The following is a 16941-nucleotide window of genomic DNA, read 5'->3' as shown; positions in this document are numbered from 1 at the left end:
GGCTGTCGTGTTAGCGCTGCAGCAAAATGTCATTTGATGCAAATTTACGGGTGCTCAGGGACCAGGTCAGTAGTGCAGAGTTGGCATTTATACTTGGCAGAGCGAGTAGGTGGATGACTGTGCTCAATTTATGCAAGACGCTGGACCTAGGAGAAAGTATTTGGCAACAAACAAACAACAACAAAAAACCCACATTCCATCGCTACTTGCCTGACCATTTTGGTAAAAAAACAACAAAAAAAACACATTTTCCTCTGCTGTTTTGCAATAAACACCCTCTTATCAAGACTTTTTAGGAACTGTAGCAAGAAGTTCTGATAAGATATGCAGCCTAACTAGAGCTAGCATGGATACAATATTGGTGATTCAATCAGTGCTCTGAAATCTGGTGGCCTTTTCCAAGGCAGCAGTGAAGCAATACACCTGATGCTCATGAAAACAGCTGCAGGTCAGAGGTCAGTCGGTAGTGGCCTGGGTTTGGAGGAATATCACTCAATTCAGCCATGATGGGTTTGCACAGTGGCACTGGAGTGGAAAACACAAAAACAAACAAAAACAAAAATAGAACGCGAAAAAAAAAGAAACTTGCAGCCCTGAGGTGCAGATACTGCATGCAAAAACAAAAACCTGTGGTCCTAAGGTACAGATGTAACATACAAACACAAAAAAACCTGCCCTTCAAGGACCACCGTAGCCTTGGGAGCAGAACAGCCAGAGTGCCTCTACACGAAAGGTCACAGGGGATCACAGAAGTAATTTTTCCCCTGGATCGGCAGCATTCCACAGGTCACCCGTCTCAAATGAGAGGGACACCGCAGCCAACAACGACACGAGGTGTAGAGGTGAGGACACTTGTATAACACATAGATCTTCACATAGATCTGCAGCAGGGTACAAACCACAAGCCACAATGTATCACCACTTTACAGATACCTTACTTTTTGTGACCCCCATAGAGGACTTCATAACACTTTTTGATAACCTGTTTTCAACTCTTACACCTACAGAAATCGTAAAGTGAATGAGAAAAATCTATCCCATCCCAGTGCTAGAGAAAGGGTGCTCTCTAATGACTGGCAAAGCCATCTGCTTCAAAGTAGGCCAACACCTCTACTCCCTTTTAAGATACTAATCAACTCAACAGACTTGGCATGGCTGTAGCCTTTCCAGAGTTTAATTTGACTAAAATGATGAAGCCACCTGTACAATGTGTCTCTGTATGGTACAATGGGCATCCACAAAGGTTGCCATCCGAGAGGGAAAAACATATCGTCTCATTACAAACTCTGAAATACTGTTCCAGACGACAAATCCATTCAGGCTTTGAAGGTCAAGCCAAGAGGTCCAGGTCTCCCTTTCTGCCAAAACTTGGACTGAAGAGGAAAATATGTTGGCTTTCTAGCTTGTCATATAAAAATGAACCTTTCCTGTAAACTGGGAACGTTTCTTATATACACAATGAGTGCATTTCAAATGAGAGATAATTAACTAAAACATCCATAATAGTAGTTTTCACTCTGTGTCTTTTCAAGCATGGTCACAAGATATTACTACCAAGTCATTGTGCCCAACACAAATTCAAGGAAACCTTTCATGGACCATACAACAGCTGTATGGGAACTGTAGGCTAACAGCAACACTGACAATCATCTACAGTAACTAAACGGTACCCTTTCTTCCTCAAGAGGTGAAGGTGAGAAGCAATTACAATTGTGAAATACTCATTTGAGCAGCGACTGTAGGAAGGGAGCGGGAGATGAGGGGGAAGATTGACATTTTACAGACGAGGGGTGGAATTACAGGAAGCAAAGTGATACTTTTCACACTGGCATTATAACTCTGTCAATGACGAGAAAAAACAAGGCCTTATAAGCGTTGCAGCTCAAACATCAACAGTAAGTAGAAGATACAAATGTGCTAGGGCTGAACGATTTGGGGAAATAATCTAATTGCGATTTTTCCCCCAAATATTGCGATTGCGATTTAATATGCGATTTTTTGGTTTTATCCAAAAAAAATTCCCAACAAATCGTAATGAATGATGACCAACACAATATTAGATACATTTAGTGTAAAATATTATTTCCCACAATTAAAATTTTTATTTAACTGCTTATTACAGAATCAAGAACAACAAATCGGTGGCTTTGCCACTGTGCATTTAAGTAATTTTATGTAAGAATAAACACAAGGCATGCACTTTTTAAACACTGGGCAAAATTTACCATCTAAAAAAGATCACGTTTTTAATGCGAACGTTGCGGTTAGAAAATCGTGTTCTATCATATCGCGATTAAATCGCAAATGCAATTAATCGTTCAGCCCTAAAATGTGCCATTACAAACTAGCTCAGGCCATCCTTCTATAGAGTGGCTATTCTCCCTTTCTCTTCCTCTCTCTCTACGCATTACTTAGAAAGTAAATTATGCGCTCCACTTCAGTAGAAAGCACTTATCAAATTAAATTAATAAAAACATATAGCCACGAAATAGCATTATGTGGCGTGTATTTGCATTAAGCAGGAAACATCTTTGTCCACTTCATTTTCAGAAAAAGAGGAAAAATGTTCTTGTCTACCACTTAAGAAAATCCACAGAGACTTTGAGAGCATCAAGCAGCACTGAACCAAGGCCTCAGTGATGGAGTACTACTTTACTAGTTTAGTGATGCATTAAGCTTATTCATTTCCCATTCAAACTACATAAGGCGCAATAGCCCCATCATTTCATAATAATGACCACACACACTGCAATTTAAGAAAGAAACATGCAAGATGTAACAGACATACAAAAACACATACAAACTGACGAGAGGCAGAAAGGTGCCCCGATATCCTTAGAGCCACGTATTTTCTGTCCATCAATATTTGTCCACCTTCACGAAAACAGAAACTTCCATTAAAAGGCAAGCGCTACCACATTAACACATTATGTCCGACACCTTTCTCACGGAAGAAAAACAAAAGCCCCTGCCATGGTCGTTAGCCGCATCATACCTTCTGGGGTGGCCAGCAAAAACTGATGACTCGGCAGCCAGTGAAAAGCAATCGTGGGACCTATTTGAAAGGCCATTTTCCCTCCTGCCATATCCCCAAGGCCCTTTCTCTCCCTTCAACAGAAGCAAATTATTCCAAACAAACTGCTTGTTGTTGCGCATTTCAATGAGTGAAGAGACAGTAATGAACGCAGCAGGAGAGGGTTTGATAAATGTTTGGACATGTCCAACTGTTACATCCCTGGCGAGATTTGGTCGACTGGAGCGCCAAATAAATCATCTTCGGTTAGCTTTGGAAGGCATAGAGGTCATTTAGCTCAATAACTCAACGTAAAACTAGAAGGAGCAAGCACATCCTTTAAGTAATGGCTTGACTCTACAAAGAAACATTATGTCCATGTAATTTGAAGTAATTTGCTATAAACAAAGTTTATGAGATAGACTTTTGTTATTAGCCGCACAATTTATGCTTTATACTGACAGCTATTAATACATGCAGGTAGGTGTTGTTTGGCAGCAAACACTATTGATCATGGGAAATACACATGAAATCACTGGTCAAAACGTTATTAGCTATTTAATGTCACAGACACTGAGTTTTACAGGGGAGATTCACAACTCTAGCTGGAAACTAGCTGCAATGGCCTACAAAATTAAACTGCTTTTTTCTGAGGAGCAGGTTGTATTCCTCAGCTTAATATCCCCCACACACACACTAAGGATGCAATGGTACAGTGGGCCACGGTACGCATTGGTATGAATCACAATTTTTGGCCCACGGTAAGTCTGGTTTTGGTATCTTTATATTTAAGGGAAAAAAAAATTCCCTTTAAATAATGAACTACTTATTTTGCCTCAAGACAAATAAAACTTTCTTTTCAGAAAAATGGCAGCATGACTGACTAGGCCTGGTTTCTGTCTCTACTGCAGTGAGGTAGCCTTCACTTGCTCTGGAGGTCCAACTATCAGTGGAGAGAGCTAGAAAGGGTGACTGCCAATTATTTTTCAATTTCTCTCTGTGATGTGTCAGAGTTTTACTGCTGGAATGTGTACGGGAGGGGACATTGTAACGCATGTTTGTCCGTAACCACTGCATAGGGCTGCAAATCTTTGGCTATAAATACTCCTACTGCTTTCATTATTACCTCCACCAATAGTTTCTTTGCTTGTTTTTTTTTTAATTCATCATAAATTGTTGTTGGAAGGCAACAGTGAGAGTTTGTTGTGTCTTCGCCAACAAGTGGACTCTCCTTGCTCTACCTGGGATACGGCCGAGTGATGGCGACGTCAATTAGACATAATGTTACAAGAGTCCGAGTAGCCAACAATGGCAAAGCAATGCTTGCAGACTCTACTTTGTTCACAGTCTTCATTGCTGAATCCAAAATGTACCCACACAGTGGATTTGACTGTGGTGCCTCTCCAAATTTGCTCGTCTCTGTCTAGCTAGCATTCGCCATTGTCAAGTTGGAGAGAGATCATTTGTTTTTTAGTTTCTCCTTTCTTCTCATGCTCCTATTTGCATACATGCTCTGTGGATTCGAATATACAACGTGCATACAGTCCGCAGCACAATAAGCAAGTTTGGGAAATTAAAGGAAAATTAGACATTTCGTAATACCACAGTTCACATGTGCGTATTGAACTGTAGGGGGTGTACCGAACGGTTCAACATAATACTGTGTACCGTTGCATCCCTAAACCCACACACACACATGTGCAGGTATACAGTTTCAATCTCAATTTAGCAATCTATTCCAAACTGCCAAATTTCTATCTATAAAAAAAAATTCTGACAAGGGACAAATGGTCTGAGCATCATATCTGTACAGGTAACCTAGTGCTCTCCCAGACCTGTCTCTTATGTCACATTCAACAGACTTGACTGAAATAGTGTAGTATATTTATTTCATGCTTGCCATTATTCAGCCCTCTAGCAGACAATCACGCTACAAACAGCAGCCATGCTGTCAGGGCACTTCCCCCAGCAAACTAATTCTGTTGACCATCCTCATCTGGCCTCCTTGCTGCCCAGCCCCCTCATCCGAAAACACTGTTGATCCAGGCTGTCCACCCAAGCACTGGTGTATCAATCTGATAAAGAGCCCTCCACCCACCACCGCCTCCCAGTCACATCACATCACATCACATCACATCACACACACACACACCTGAACCCCTACTCCACCACGCCGATGACTGGGCCTGGCTGGTGTCGCCTCGCCTCGCGTCACAGACGCTCATTAATCAAACCGCCAGACAGGGTGCAAAATAAACCTTCAACTTTTCAAGATGGCCTTTCAGTTAAGGGGCGAGCCAACAGTGATTGAGTATTCACTTCTGCCATCTTCCTCAACAGGCAGCCATCCATCCAGCCAGCCACTGTGGCCACAGCCAGAGACATCAACGTATCCCTCCGAGCACCTTGCGCTTGGAAAACACCTAAGACTGACAGCTTCAATTGGATTGCTGTCAGTTTAAACGAAAGTGCTTGTGTGTGTTTGTGTGTGTGTTTGTGTCTGTGTGAGTGTTTCTTTTTTCCTATCTCTTCCTTTGCTTGGTGACATTCTATGAAACTCTGTTAACACCTCAGGACATGCAACAGTATGTTTTCTAACAACCAGTAAACAAAGAGCAGACAGAACGCTCAACTCCTTTCCCGGGGTCTGAATTGAAGACATTTCAAGATATTTCCCTTTTGTCTATTTGTATGTGCCATTTGGGGCTTTCATTATGGACCAACACAATCAGACTGGGTTCTCAGATGCTTGCAAAATGCACTTTCAATTTAACAGTTTAGCAAAGAAATAGGCAAGGTGCGTACGCCATGCAATTCCCTGCGTGCTACACTTGGCAAAGACCATCTTCACAACAATGTGCCAACAACTTAATAAGAGACTGCAGGAGAACACCCATTTCCAAACAAAAACCTGACAATCACAGTATTTATCAGAACGCATTTGAAAAACCTGCGACAAACCAAGTTGTTGGTGAAAAATAAACATCTCCCTATAATGTGTCTGTACTGTTATGAGTTCCACATGTACTAGCCCTGGACATTACCTCATCTTAAATAATATGCAGAGAGGCCAGACAAATAAGCCACACTTCTCAGCATGGGGGAAGTAAGTGGACAGCAAGGGAGAGAGCTGATGGGGAAAGCAAGCTATGCTAAGCAGGAATAAAAAGTGAAGTAATACCAAAACTATGCGAAGAATGAAATAAGAGAATTTCAGTTGGACATTAATCCCCCCCCCAAAAGCCATGCTCTTTCCTCAACCAAGCCAAGCCATACAGAAATGGAGCTATTTTACGGAATTCATTATAAAACCTTCACACTGGTAGCTACATTAATCAGTTCTGGGGTTTCAAAATTGCTTAATGGCACCAAGCCAATGACTTAAGTTTTTTTTAATAATTTTTTTTAATGAATTACTAAAAGCCAAGATATCAATGAGGCATGAGATGGGAACAGACTTCCAATGTTACCAACAGATCTGATAGAGGTATGATCAGTTTTCAATACAAAAGCTAAGATCTACCCGTTTCTGCGGAATATACTTTCTCTACATACTTACAGAACATCTATGACCAAATATAGAGCTTTTACCTCAGCTAGATTTATATTAAGTCATTGAAGGAGACACAACTAGTCTACTGCAGAGGACATACCATCACTTTCTTTACCTGAACACTACAGCAAGTACATCCACCAGTTTAATACAAACTGACATTTTGTGAACATGACTCTTCGGCCCAATTTAAGCTCAAGGGAAAACATCTATAAAGGGCAGTAGTAGTATACAGTCACAAAAAAGGAAATAGGAATCGATCATGAAGTGAACGATGTAAAACGTATGCGATATGATAGTGGTGGAGTGATACTGATATGTGATGAATAATGTTTACCAAAGCCTTGCAGCTTGTCGTCTCATGACCGTTTGGCAAGTTATTTTGCACAATTTCCATGGATGGGAAATAGGCTTATATTAGATATAGACAAAAGCAAAGCAATTCAAAATACTTGGCTGAAGCTTTTCAGACATGTACCTCCTTAGAATACTAGCACCCCAACACATCATACTGTGGAATCAGAGTGAGAATGCATTTCTATACACCCTTCAGCTTGGCACAAACCGTTACCAAACAGGGCTTTGAGTGTAATTGAATGTTATGAAGAAAAAGTATGGTTTGTATGCTGTACGTGTACAATATGGTTTGTATGCTGTACGTAGGTAAATCTATTTCCAAGGTCATGCATAAAATCTCCAATAAAAGTAATGCAAATGTGAACCGGTGAATCATAAATAAATCCACCAAACTGCTTGTATAAACAAGCAGCGACCGTTTACCAAACGAACCACAAAAGGTGGAAATACTCAGAGCCACTTAAAATGCATGGAGTTTCAGCGAAAAAAATACATCCAGTGTTGTCTGCACGCCATGGCAGCCGAAGCCTGTGCAGAGGCTGTTCCATTTTACTCAACAAGGACCCGCTGGTGGCCTGTGGATGCACACTTCACAATGCTTAAGTGTAGAGCATCAAATGAACCGTGAATGATTTGTCTGGGCCCTGTGTGGAGGACTAGAGGCCTGAAGTGATGCCGTTCCAGAACGTGGGGAACATGGCGGGGGAGAGAGGGAAAGTGAGTCATGCCTCGGGAGGACCGCATGAGTCCAGACATATGTCTGAGGTCTAAACAGTAGGCCGTGATAAGAGTTCATCCTTCTCAGAAGCCTCTGTTGTCTGCCCATTCTTCTCTCGTCTGAGGGGGAGAAGAGGGGGACATTCTGAGCAATAATTTTGCTTTTTGATGAAAAGGCCTGGTCAGGAGTGTTACGCGATGGCTAGAGTTGTGTTTTAATGACACTGTGGACAATTTACAATGGCAACTGGGGAAAAATTCTATTGGTTCTGTAATGAGGTTTTATTTTCCAATTAGTCAATTTGTTCCACAGCTGACAGGATTGTTATGTTGAAGTGGTGTTATTGCAGCATTCAACTAATGGACTGCTTTATTGAGGGTTTCAAGATAAAAGACAGAAAAAAAGAGAACAGAAGACTTCGAGAACAAGATGTAGAAGTGCTTCTATTAACTGGTCTCAACATTTGCTAAAGCTTAAAGGGGCATTTCAGAACATCATCTAAAGCTAAAAATAAAGCCTGTCAGAAAATGAAAGACCATGTGGAATGATTACTGGAATTAGATTGCATATATGTAAATTCTTAGCATAGACCATGAACATGTCCTGTACCCATGAGTCACAGTACATTCTATTGCAACTTTGCAGGAATGAGAATAGTCTTCATGTTGTCTCCAATCTCCAACAGCCATTTGTTGTTCCACTGTATTGCTGTTAATCTCATTATAAACCATTTCATACATCAAACCTATCTTATGAAATCATATATTTGTTTGAGATGTTAAATGCATTGACTTTATATTAAAAAGTCCTGCCGTCTAACTTTATGACTGCACTTAGCAGTGTTGTGACACATGAACAGGCTCACTGGCTACACTTCAAATATAATTTCCAGACAAAATAAATAAATAAAATCCCTCATCTCAAGTGTCTGGCGAGATTTCCACATTGGCAATTGATTTGAGCATCACTCCCAGGAAACTATTTTGAGTCTCATAAAAAAATCTCCGCGTGGGCCCCCGTACACGGCAGAGTGGCAGCATATGAAGATTGACACATTTCATTTTCTCCCCGCTGCTTGATAGTCTGGGCCCCATCGCCGGGGAAATGTGTGGACAGCATATGTTTTCATTTGCAGCGATGGATTAATACAGGCAGCCCTCGGGCGCCTTTTACATTGGCGAAAGTGGCACTCCTTGACTGCTATTGTCTGTTCCGTCTCTGACGGACATGGGTTTACAAAATAATAATTCAAATGTGGGCTTTGAGAGACGGAAAAAATTCAGCCGCGACAAAAATCCATCCCCTGGCTGTCTCATCTCATCTGGCTGGGACTCAAACATGGCCAGGAACCCCATGGCACAATGGCTGAAACGGGTGGAAGGCACCCAAAAAAAAAAAAAAAAGAGCTCAAAATAACAGCCTTCCACCGAAGATAAGCATAGGCTTTATTAATTTTATATATTTTCAGAACCTGTCTGGAGTGTCAACTTTTTCAACAAATTGGAATAAGATGGAAAAGATGAATGAAGATGAATGTCTGCGAACTCGTTGGGCATTCACAGCGTGAGCAACTTCTGCACTGAAGGAAACCAGAAGAGCCCTGACATTTGAGAGCAAAAGCACTCTTTAACCTAAAGCTGGCATCACAGTTTGAGCCCCAAGTAGTGTCGTGTGCCAAGGATGATCCCTTGGCACACATCTGAGAGTACCTCATGTCACAGGGGAGCTGGAATCAGCTGTTGAATTTACAATCAGCTCCGGACAGCTCCTTCATATCTGCCTGTTAAATCAAGTCAGTTTCAATAGACTTCATAGAACTTAAAAGGACACACTTGCATATGAGCGAATGGGAATCTCTGATTAAACCATTCTGAATTTCACCTGAGCCTTGGGGATGAATGCAGGGCCCTACAATTTCTGCAAATACAATTCTCTTAGCATTCTGCACATGCTATAAAAACTTCTGTGTGTGTGTGTGTGAAGAGAGTGTGAGCAAGACTGAGATATTCAAACAGAAACCCATTCAGAGATAGAAAAGGAGGTGGGGCGGGGGAATGCAAACCAGTACACAGTTTGTCCTTGGCGATAGCTTTCTTTTGTATGCGTGACTTGAGAGGCAAACTTCTTATGGTTTTCTGCTAAAATTTAATTAAAATGCTCAATCAAGCTTTGGGTAGCTCTAAAGCGGTTTCCATTCCCGGAGCTGTCAGACTTATTATTACCCTCCATGCTCATGCTCTGCGTTTAATACCTCTAGTTATAGCCGCAATTAAATACGCTTCCACTTTGTTTACTATGACCGGGTTTCAAATTTGAATTTTAGAGGTCAGGAGGCCCAAGCTGACGGAAGTCTGCTATTACCATAAAGATTATTCACATTCCCTTCCACTAAACAAACTTAATGTGTTTCAGTCAACCTATTCAGGAAAGTGTGTAATTCATATGTGCAATCATTAAAATGCGATTAGTTGCATTGAGAGAGAGAAAAAAAAAAAAGAGGCCCCCCATTGAAGTTTATCCAGCACAAAGTTTCACATAAAGATATTACAGATCGGCAAAATAAATGGATTTCCCCCACTGGTGTCATTTTGAAGTACCATATAGTTCTGTCTAAACATTGTATCCGAGGCAGAGCAAACGAAAGCACTTCCAACCAATTCCCTGTCTCTCCTTGCACCTGTAGCCCCTGCAGAGCCTGCATGAAAGATCAGCATCACCAAAGCAGGCAAATAGGCTCCGGGCAGACCCTCACCTCTAACAGCTAACTAAACTGGCAGCTCCCTTTTGTTTTCCTATGAACAAAGCCAGCGCGGCGCTCATCTCCCCGACAACAAAAGGAGGCGGCGATAATAGAACCAGAAGCCCTGTCCATGCATGAATAATTCCACTACATCATAGGAGACAGAGACACTCCTTACAATATGCTTTTTATGGTCACTTCCCCACTAAACGGCCCATTGGGCTCTAATAATAATGGGAGTGCTCGGGAATGAGGCGCTTGGAATGAGGCATTCCAATCACTGGGTCCCAGAGGAGGGTCATCTCAAGAAAAAAGAGGGAGAAGAAGGTTTGGAGAAGAGGGCACATTGGTGGAGAGAAATGGGGTGGTATTGATATTTCAGACTCAAGAGTGGAAGCAGGTTCCTTTTTAAAAAAGAAAACATAAAAGTGTTTTAAAAAGCGCTACATTAAAACACTGGTGATAAAATGTGAAGAGGTATTTCAAAGACGCCACATGGGGCCACAAAAAGCAGACAACTGGTTAAATTAAAAATAATTCTAACATAGTTCCCCCAGCATATTCATTATTTCTGCATGGTGTTTCACACCAAAAGTACTGTTGTCCTGCTGTGCAAGTCTCCAATCTGGTCATAGGCATGAAGAACACTCATACACAGAGAAGGGTAAAGTCATACAGCAGCTTTCCATTTTTGTTGTTTGCCTATTTCAACAAGCACGGTTCCATTTGGATTCCAACTAAATCAATTTCTGTTCACCGTGCAACACATAACTACAGCTGGCCTCACATGGGCCAAGCCTTTAATGTCATCGTGTCATGTGAAAAGCTGATGGCTACACACAAGGGCACATTTTTTTATGACTTGTACCATGATGGTAAAACAAGGACACATCACTACTTAACAGTTACAAATGAAAATGTCCAAACCACAAGCTTGCCGGTACTCAAATCACAAAAAATAACAAATATTCAGATGTTGCCTAGCAACTACAAGCTGATTTACCGACAGAAAAAGGTGGAGACCGTGAGATCCTGCTGATGCAGTGAAAAGTCAGGTATGACATTTCCAATTATCCCTAACCTTGAGGTCCTTTCGGCATTGTCTTGCCTCTTCACACTTTTCTTTCTTTCCTTTTGTTTATTCCCACTGCAAGGCACCATCTGAACTGCCAATATGGTATTCTTCATCAACACACTCATTAAACACGTCAATGCATTGCTCTTGCCATCAATTCAGCGCGTGTGAAATGTGTGAAATGTGTGAAATGTGTACAAATATGCCCCGTTACCTTGCCTAATGAAAATAACCTTGCTGGGGAAAACTACGATCGACACAGCTGTTCATGAAAGGTGATCTTGACGGCATGAAAGAAGAAAGATCATGTGACCGAGTAACCAAGCAATGGCTCAGTGTGTTTTCTGTATTCACCCGGTTGCTCAGGCCTGTGCTGCAGCATTAGAAGCCGTCCTGCTTTTACAATGCTGAGCACGACTCTTGGCTTTGGCCATGCAGGCTTGTGATATGAGGGGGCAGTTAAGGGCCGTGGTCAGGCAGGAATGACCGATGACTTCCAAGTGTGCTCAACAAACTGTTTTTACAAAACCCCCATCATCTCTTATTTCCCCACCCACGCCCATCAAAAAGCCGTGAAAAGGAGTGGGTCTCTGTCAACAGGCCATCCAATCTCAAAACGAGACTCGGCAACCTACACAGAGTCCCTCATCACCATCGCTATCGCCATCCCCCTCACAAGAAAGAGAGGCCTGCGCTCTTTTCATCACTGAGCCACCCGCGCTGGATTCTCCCCGAGAGAAAACTAGACTTGCTGTGATGCCAGACATCTGAGCGGGCCATTATTCACACTGAGGGCGAACTGTTATGTGCTGAAGATGTTTCAATTGGTGCTGTTTGGTGACTAGATGGTACAGCAAACCTCACATTTTAACAATGTGTTTATGTGGACTTAATGGACAATCAAAAGTTGATAATGATGCAATTCCCTTTCAAAATGACACCTCAATTCACAGGTTTCAAGAATAAGATCCAAGACTTGGATTAGGCTGTGTATTGCAATTGAATTACCTCCCCGAGATGGCCTTAGTGGACTGAGATCTTTGAGCAATTTGTGTATTGACAAGACCAACGCCATGTTTAATTTACTGCATTATTATTGGTATTGATTTGCACATTAATCTTAGATAACCCCCTCTATCAGGGCCAGTGAGAGAAAAGCCTGCGGTGTGCTTGAGCCATGACGGATGGCCTGCAGGCAGGAGAATGAGAATTACAGTTTGTCACATGCAAATACTAATGAATAAATGATTAGGCCGAGGCAGACGCATCCATCTAACAGAATGTGTTGATTTTACAAATTGTGTGGCGCACTAATACCTCTGAGCCATACTTGTAAACAAATGTTCATTCACTAGCCCCAAGAGAAGCATTCTGTTCAAGCATGTGGTTGTTTGTGTGTGTGTGTGTGTGTGTGTGTGTGTGTGTGTGTGTGTGTGTGTGTGTGTGTGTGTGTGTGTGTATACACGTTTATGTGGATGTGGAGGTGTTCTCTATATTCATAAACTACTCTTCAGGAAATGTGACACCTTCCGGATTCCCAGGTTAATGGGATTAGAAAGTGGCTTACCGCGAGCGCTTTGGAGAGCCTTGTGCGGAAGTCATTGAGGACTATGGATATGATGTCCTGGTGGGGGATGTAGGCGTAGCCCCCTTGCAGGAACACCTTCCTGGTCCGTACCAGATCTAGTGCATCTTGGAAAGGCACCTAAGAATGCACAGGACAAAAAAAATTACACACACCACACATCCTTTTTTTATTTAGCTGTATTGGATTGCATGTTGTTTTCCACTGTCAGTAAAGGTTTATGTTGGCACTCCAAAACACTTTGAATATCTTTACACAGACCCTTACCAACCTGATGGTAGAGCTTGTGCAACCCTGCTCGACCACTCACCTTATAGAAGTCCTGCTCTTCGACCGTGGCTCCACTGACTCCATAGCTGGAGTTAATGAGTTTCACTGCCAGCTTTCTCTTTTCCTCCACACTGAGCTACATGTGGGGGGAAAAAAATAATTTGTGTGTGACTTTTTCAGAAATACCACTGATCAAAGTAACAGCTGCTCATTAGAGATCGGTGCAAAATAAACTTTGCACAGAAGTGACTTAAGCTATCTAGGTTCTCCTGACAGCATTTCGTTATCAAAATTAATTCTGTAAACTGTAATCCCTTCCAATTGGGCATCCTCCTTTTTTTGCCAAAATATTTTTTTTAAATTGTTACACTTATTAGCCTCTAAACATACAGCCATTTGAAGGAGGAATTTATTAGGAAATGATTTCATCTATAGAGCCCTCTTTAGTCATCAACTGTTCTTCTTCATGCAGTCTTAGTCATTAGCAATTTAAACAGCTGGCTGTGAGAGCGTATCCTCAGAGGGACTACTCTGACAGCAGTGAGAGACTAGTAGCCAGGTCTTTGAGTTTAGGGTCGGCGCCCTCCACTGTGCCTGCTATGTTTCACCTGAGGAAAAACTAGACACATCACAGGCACAGTGCTCAAATATTTATATACATTCCATCCAAATGCAGATCCTCCATTCGCTCTTTGCCTTAGGGGAGAACGATGAACAATATCAAACCATGCATCATGCTACTTCCCTCATAAGGAGGGCTCTGTGTGGTACGATGTTAGAATAATGATGAGGCCCAATACGCCTTTACAGTTCACCCCCTACTGTAAGTGAAGAAAACTGCCCATTTATAGTGACTGTTTTCTGCTAGGCTAGACTGTGGGAAATATTTTGATTGGCAGAAGAGACAGCACTGGAAAAGATACACATCACATATTTTATTAAACACAAAGCACAAGCACAAAGTGGATATTTCAAAATTGTTGCAGAATTTTGTTCTACTTTTGAAACACTGTTAACGATAAGTACTAATGTGTAAAAATATACCCGAATATCTGCATATCTACAAAGACTTCATCACTACTCATATAAAGAACCACACTGGATTAAGTGTGCTTACACTGCCCCCTAGTGGAGGCACATAAAGACATGTCCTACTGCTGTCCACACAGATGACTGATTATTTCTGTGTAAGTGGAAGGACAATATATATATATATCTGACAGTGCTAGTAAAGCTGTATACCCCTGAAAAAATGTGTTCGCCATTTCATTTATGAAAATGTGCGTATGTATGTGGGGGTGATGAGAGACGTGGATAAATAGTCTTAAATGTCAATAGCGTTTGAATCTCAAGATATATCCGGCCATAATATTAACTGAATTGTGAAAAAACAACCTGTAAACAAAACAAAATACCTTTGCCTGAAATCCAAATTCAGGATAATTATTAAGTGATTGCATATTATTGTATAAAATGAAAATGCTCTCACCGTGTCATACTGCAGATTGTTACGGTGCAGAAACTCTGTCTTGTACCTGGCAGGCAGGTCACTGAAGCGGTACCGAAACAGATCCATTTCCTGCTGGATGAACCAGCGCCGGAGGTCCTCTCTGCAAAAGTGCATTACATTACATTATTAGCGATGCTCTAAAACTCTGTTCAGGATCAACCACTATTAAAAACATTTCCAACTTTCAACTTTCAGGATGATTTATCCCAATTCATCTTTAAAAACAATTCATAGCACTGGTGCAAGAGAGTTATCTTAAGGAACACATGCAGATATTGTACATACGTTTGACAGTAGGCAAGACGAAGAATGAAATGGGAGATGTGGTCCTTTCTCCGCTTCTCAAACTCTGTCAGTCCAGTTTGATCTTTACGGTCATCCTGTCATGCAGGACATTAAAAACACATCACTCCTCTAACAGCAATGCAAAGTCATGTCAAAACAACTTGATGGCTAATTTTTCAGTGAGACTGAAAAACTGTGTTAGACTGAGAGGAATTTGGGATAAAATTATGCGGGCTAAATATCATTATTGAACTCTGACCCCAAAGCATACATCAGAGGCTCTCAGCTTCATCCAACTGTCTACAAAGACAATGCTCATACCTGTACGTTCTGTGTATCACCAATTAAGATAAATGATCATGCAGCCTGAATAAAATAAAAAAAATCTTATGGATGATATGATGCTTTGAATACTTACAGCCTCTGTTTTATGAGGGAAGTTCAAATTGGTGAGCTCAGCATACAGCTTCTTATGGTATGGATCTGAAGTCTTCACATAGCTCACACCAAGGTTTTCCACTGTCTTTAGCACTACAGGATAAATCCAGTTTTGTTAAATGAGCTTTACAGACACATGGGAACACTGTTCAGTTTAATGAAACAAAACTACCAACCCAGCTGTAGTATTACGGTCTTAAGAGAACTTCAATGTTTTGCTGGATTTTACTGACAAAATACAATCCAGGGCCATGTACTACAAATTCATTTATAATGAATATCTAATTTCTCATTTATATTTCAATCCCAAATGCACACTGCCATTTCAGTCGCTAATGGGAACTGGTTATTTGAATGAAAGGGGAAAATTATAACTCTTAAAGTACGTTTTAATCTCTCCACTGCAAAGGTCTCAAACTCGGAAAGCGACATATTTTCAGTTGGAGGTTGACTGTAGAACTGGAGACAGTGACCGTACAGCTCATTTTGCGGATTGCTTAAGAGCTTTTTTTTCCTGGAAAACTGCATGGTCACACCTGCAAAACATTGGCATTACACAGGTCAGCAGACTATCTCACTCGAACACATCACGTAGGTTTGCCAAATGACAGGTTAGTTTTGGACAAATGTTTTGCTGTAGACGGCAGACTATCTCCACCTGTTAACTTTTACTGAAGTAGTGGTGGTGACATATGCACTTAGTAAAACACATTACTCTGGTTATAGACTATGGTACGTAGTGTATCAGTTACAACAGTAGCAAAGACAAGTTAGTTTAAGTAAATTATTTCGTTGCTCCCTAGCTAGCTAGATATTGTTAAAGGAATAAGTTCACATTAACGTTAGTTAGCTAGCTGACAGCTAATATTTGTGGTCAGGCTTTTTGTTTTTAGCATAACCTAGCTTGACACCGTGTATTAAAAGGTTACCGTGAATTAGTCCCACTAATAACTCATATTACATCGTATTAAAAAATCTGATTATAGCATAAGGCTGAGAAAAGATGTACATATAAATTACGAATTAGGTAATTACCACTAAAATTGATGCAAACAGTAAGGCTCCAACAATGTTGCTTCCTTCCTCTTTGACTGAATGTCCCGCGCCAATTTGCCAATCCCAGCAAAGCGCGGGAGAATGACGTCAGACTGGCAGACCAATCGCGTTGGTTGAGCGAGTTTCCAATTGTCGGCAAACTGTGGGGTGTGGGCTAGATTCTCTGGCTATGCCCAATCTTGTACCCGTCATGTACAAAACTTGAAGATTGTTGCTTTGCATTTGTAAAAAAAAAAAAAAAAAAAAAAGAACATGGCCAGGGATATTATGGAAGAACTGCGATTTAGCGAACATAGACAAACAAAGATATAATAGCATTTGACCAGTTTTCTTTTTTTAAT

At 41.2% G+C, this 16941-nt stretch overlaps 1 protein-coding gene across 1 annotated transcript in view; it reads right to left on the bottom strand.

The window, feature by feature from the left end:
* prim2 (DNA primase subunit 2) overlaps positions 1-16844 on the bottom strand; it is a 61392-nt gene extending 44548 nt beyond the window's left edge. Inside the window, exons 1-7 of the mRNA XM_012817100.3 lie at positions 16580-16844; positions 15931-16080; positions 15525-15637; positions 15107-15201; positions 14801-14921; positions 13352-13447; positions 13024-13161 (exon numbers count right to left, since the gene is read on the bottom strand). Of these exons, the coding sequence (XP_012672554.2) occupies positions 13024-13161; positions 13352-13447; positions 14801-14921; positions 15107-15201; positions 15525-15637; positions 15931-16072 (705 nt within the window). The 5' untranslated portion in view covers positions 16073-16080; positions 16580-16844. The remainder of the gene's footprint in view (positions 1-13023; positions 13162-13351; positions 13448-14800; positions 14922-15106; positions 15202-15524; positions 15638-15930; positions 16081-16579) is intronic.
* Between the last annotated feature and the right edge of the window lie 97 nt (positions 16845-16941).

The sequence above is a fragment of the Clupea harengus genome, chromosome 13 (genome assembly GCF_900700415.2).
Source record: "Clupea harengus chromosome 13, Ch_v2.0.2, whole genome shotgun sequence".
Lineage (NCBI taxonomy): Eukaryota > Metazoa > Chordata > Actinopteri > Clupeiformes > Clupeidae > Clupea > Clupea harengus.
This window is presented reverse-complemented; position numbering and strand designations above follow the sequence as displayed.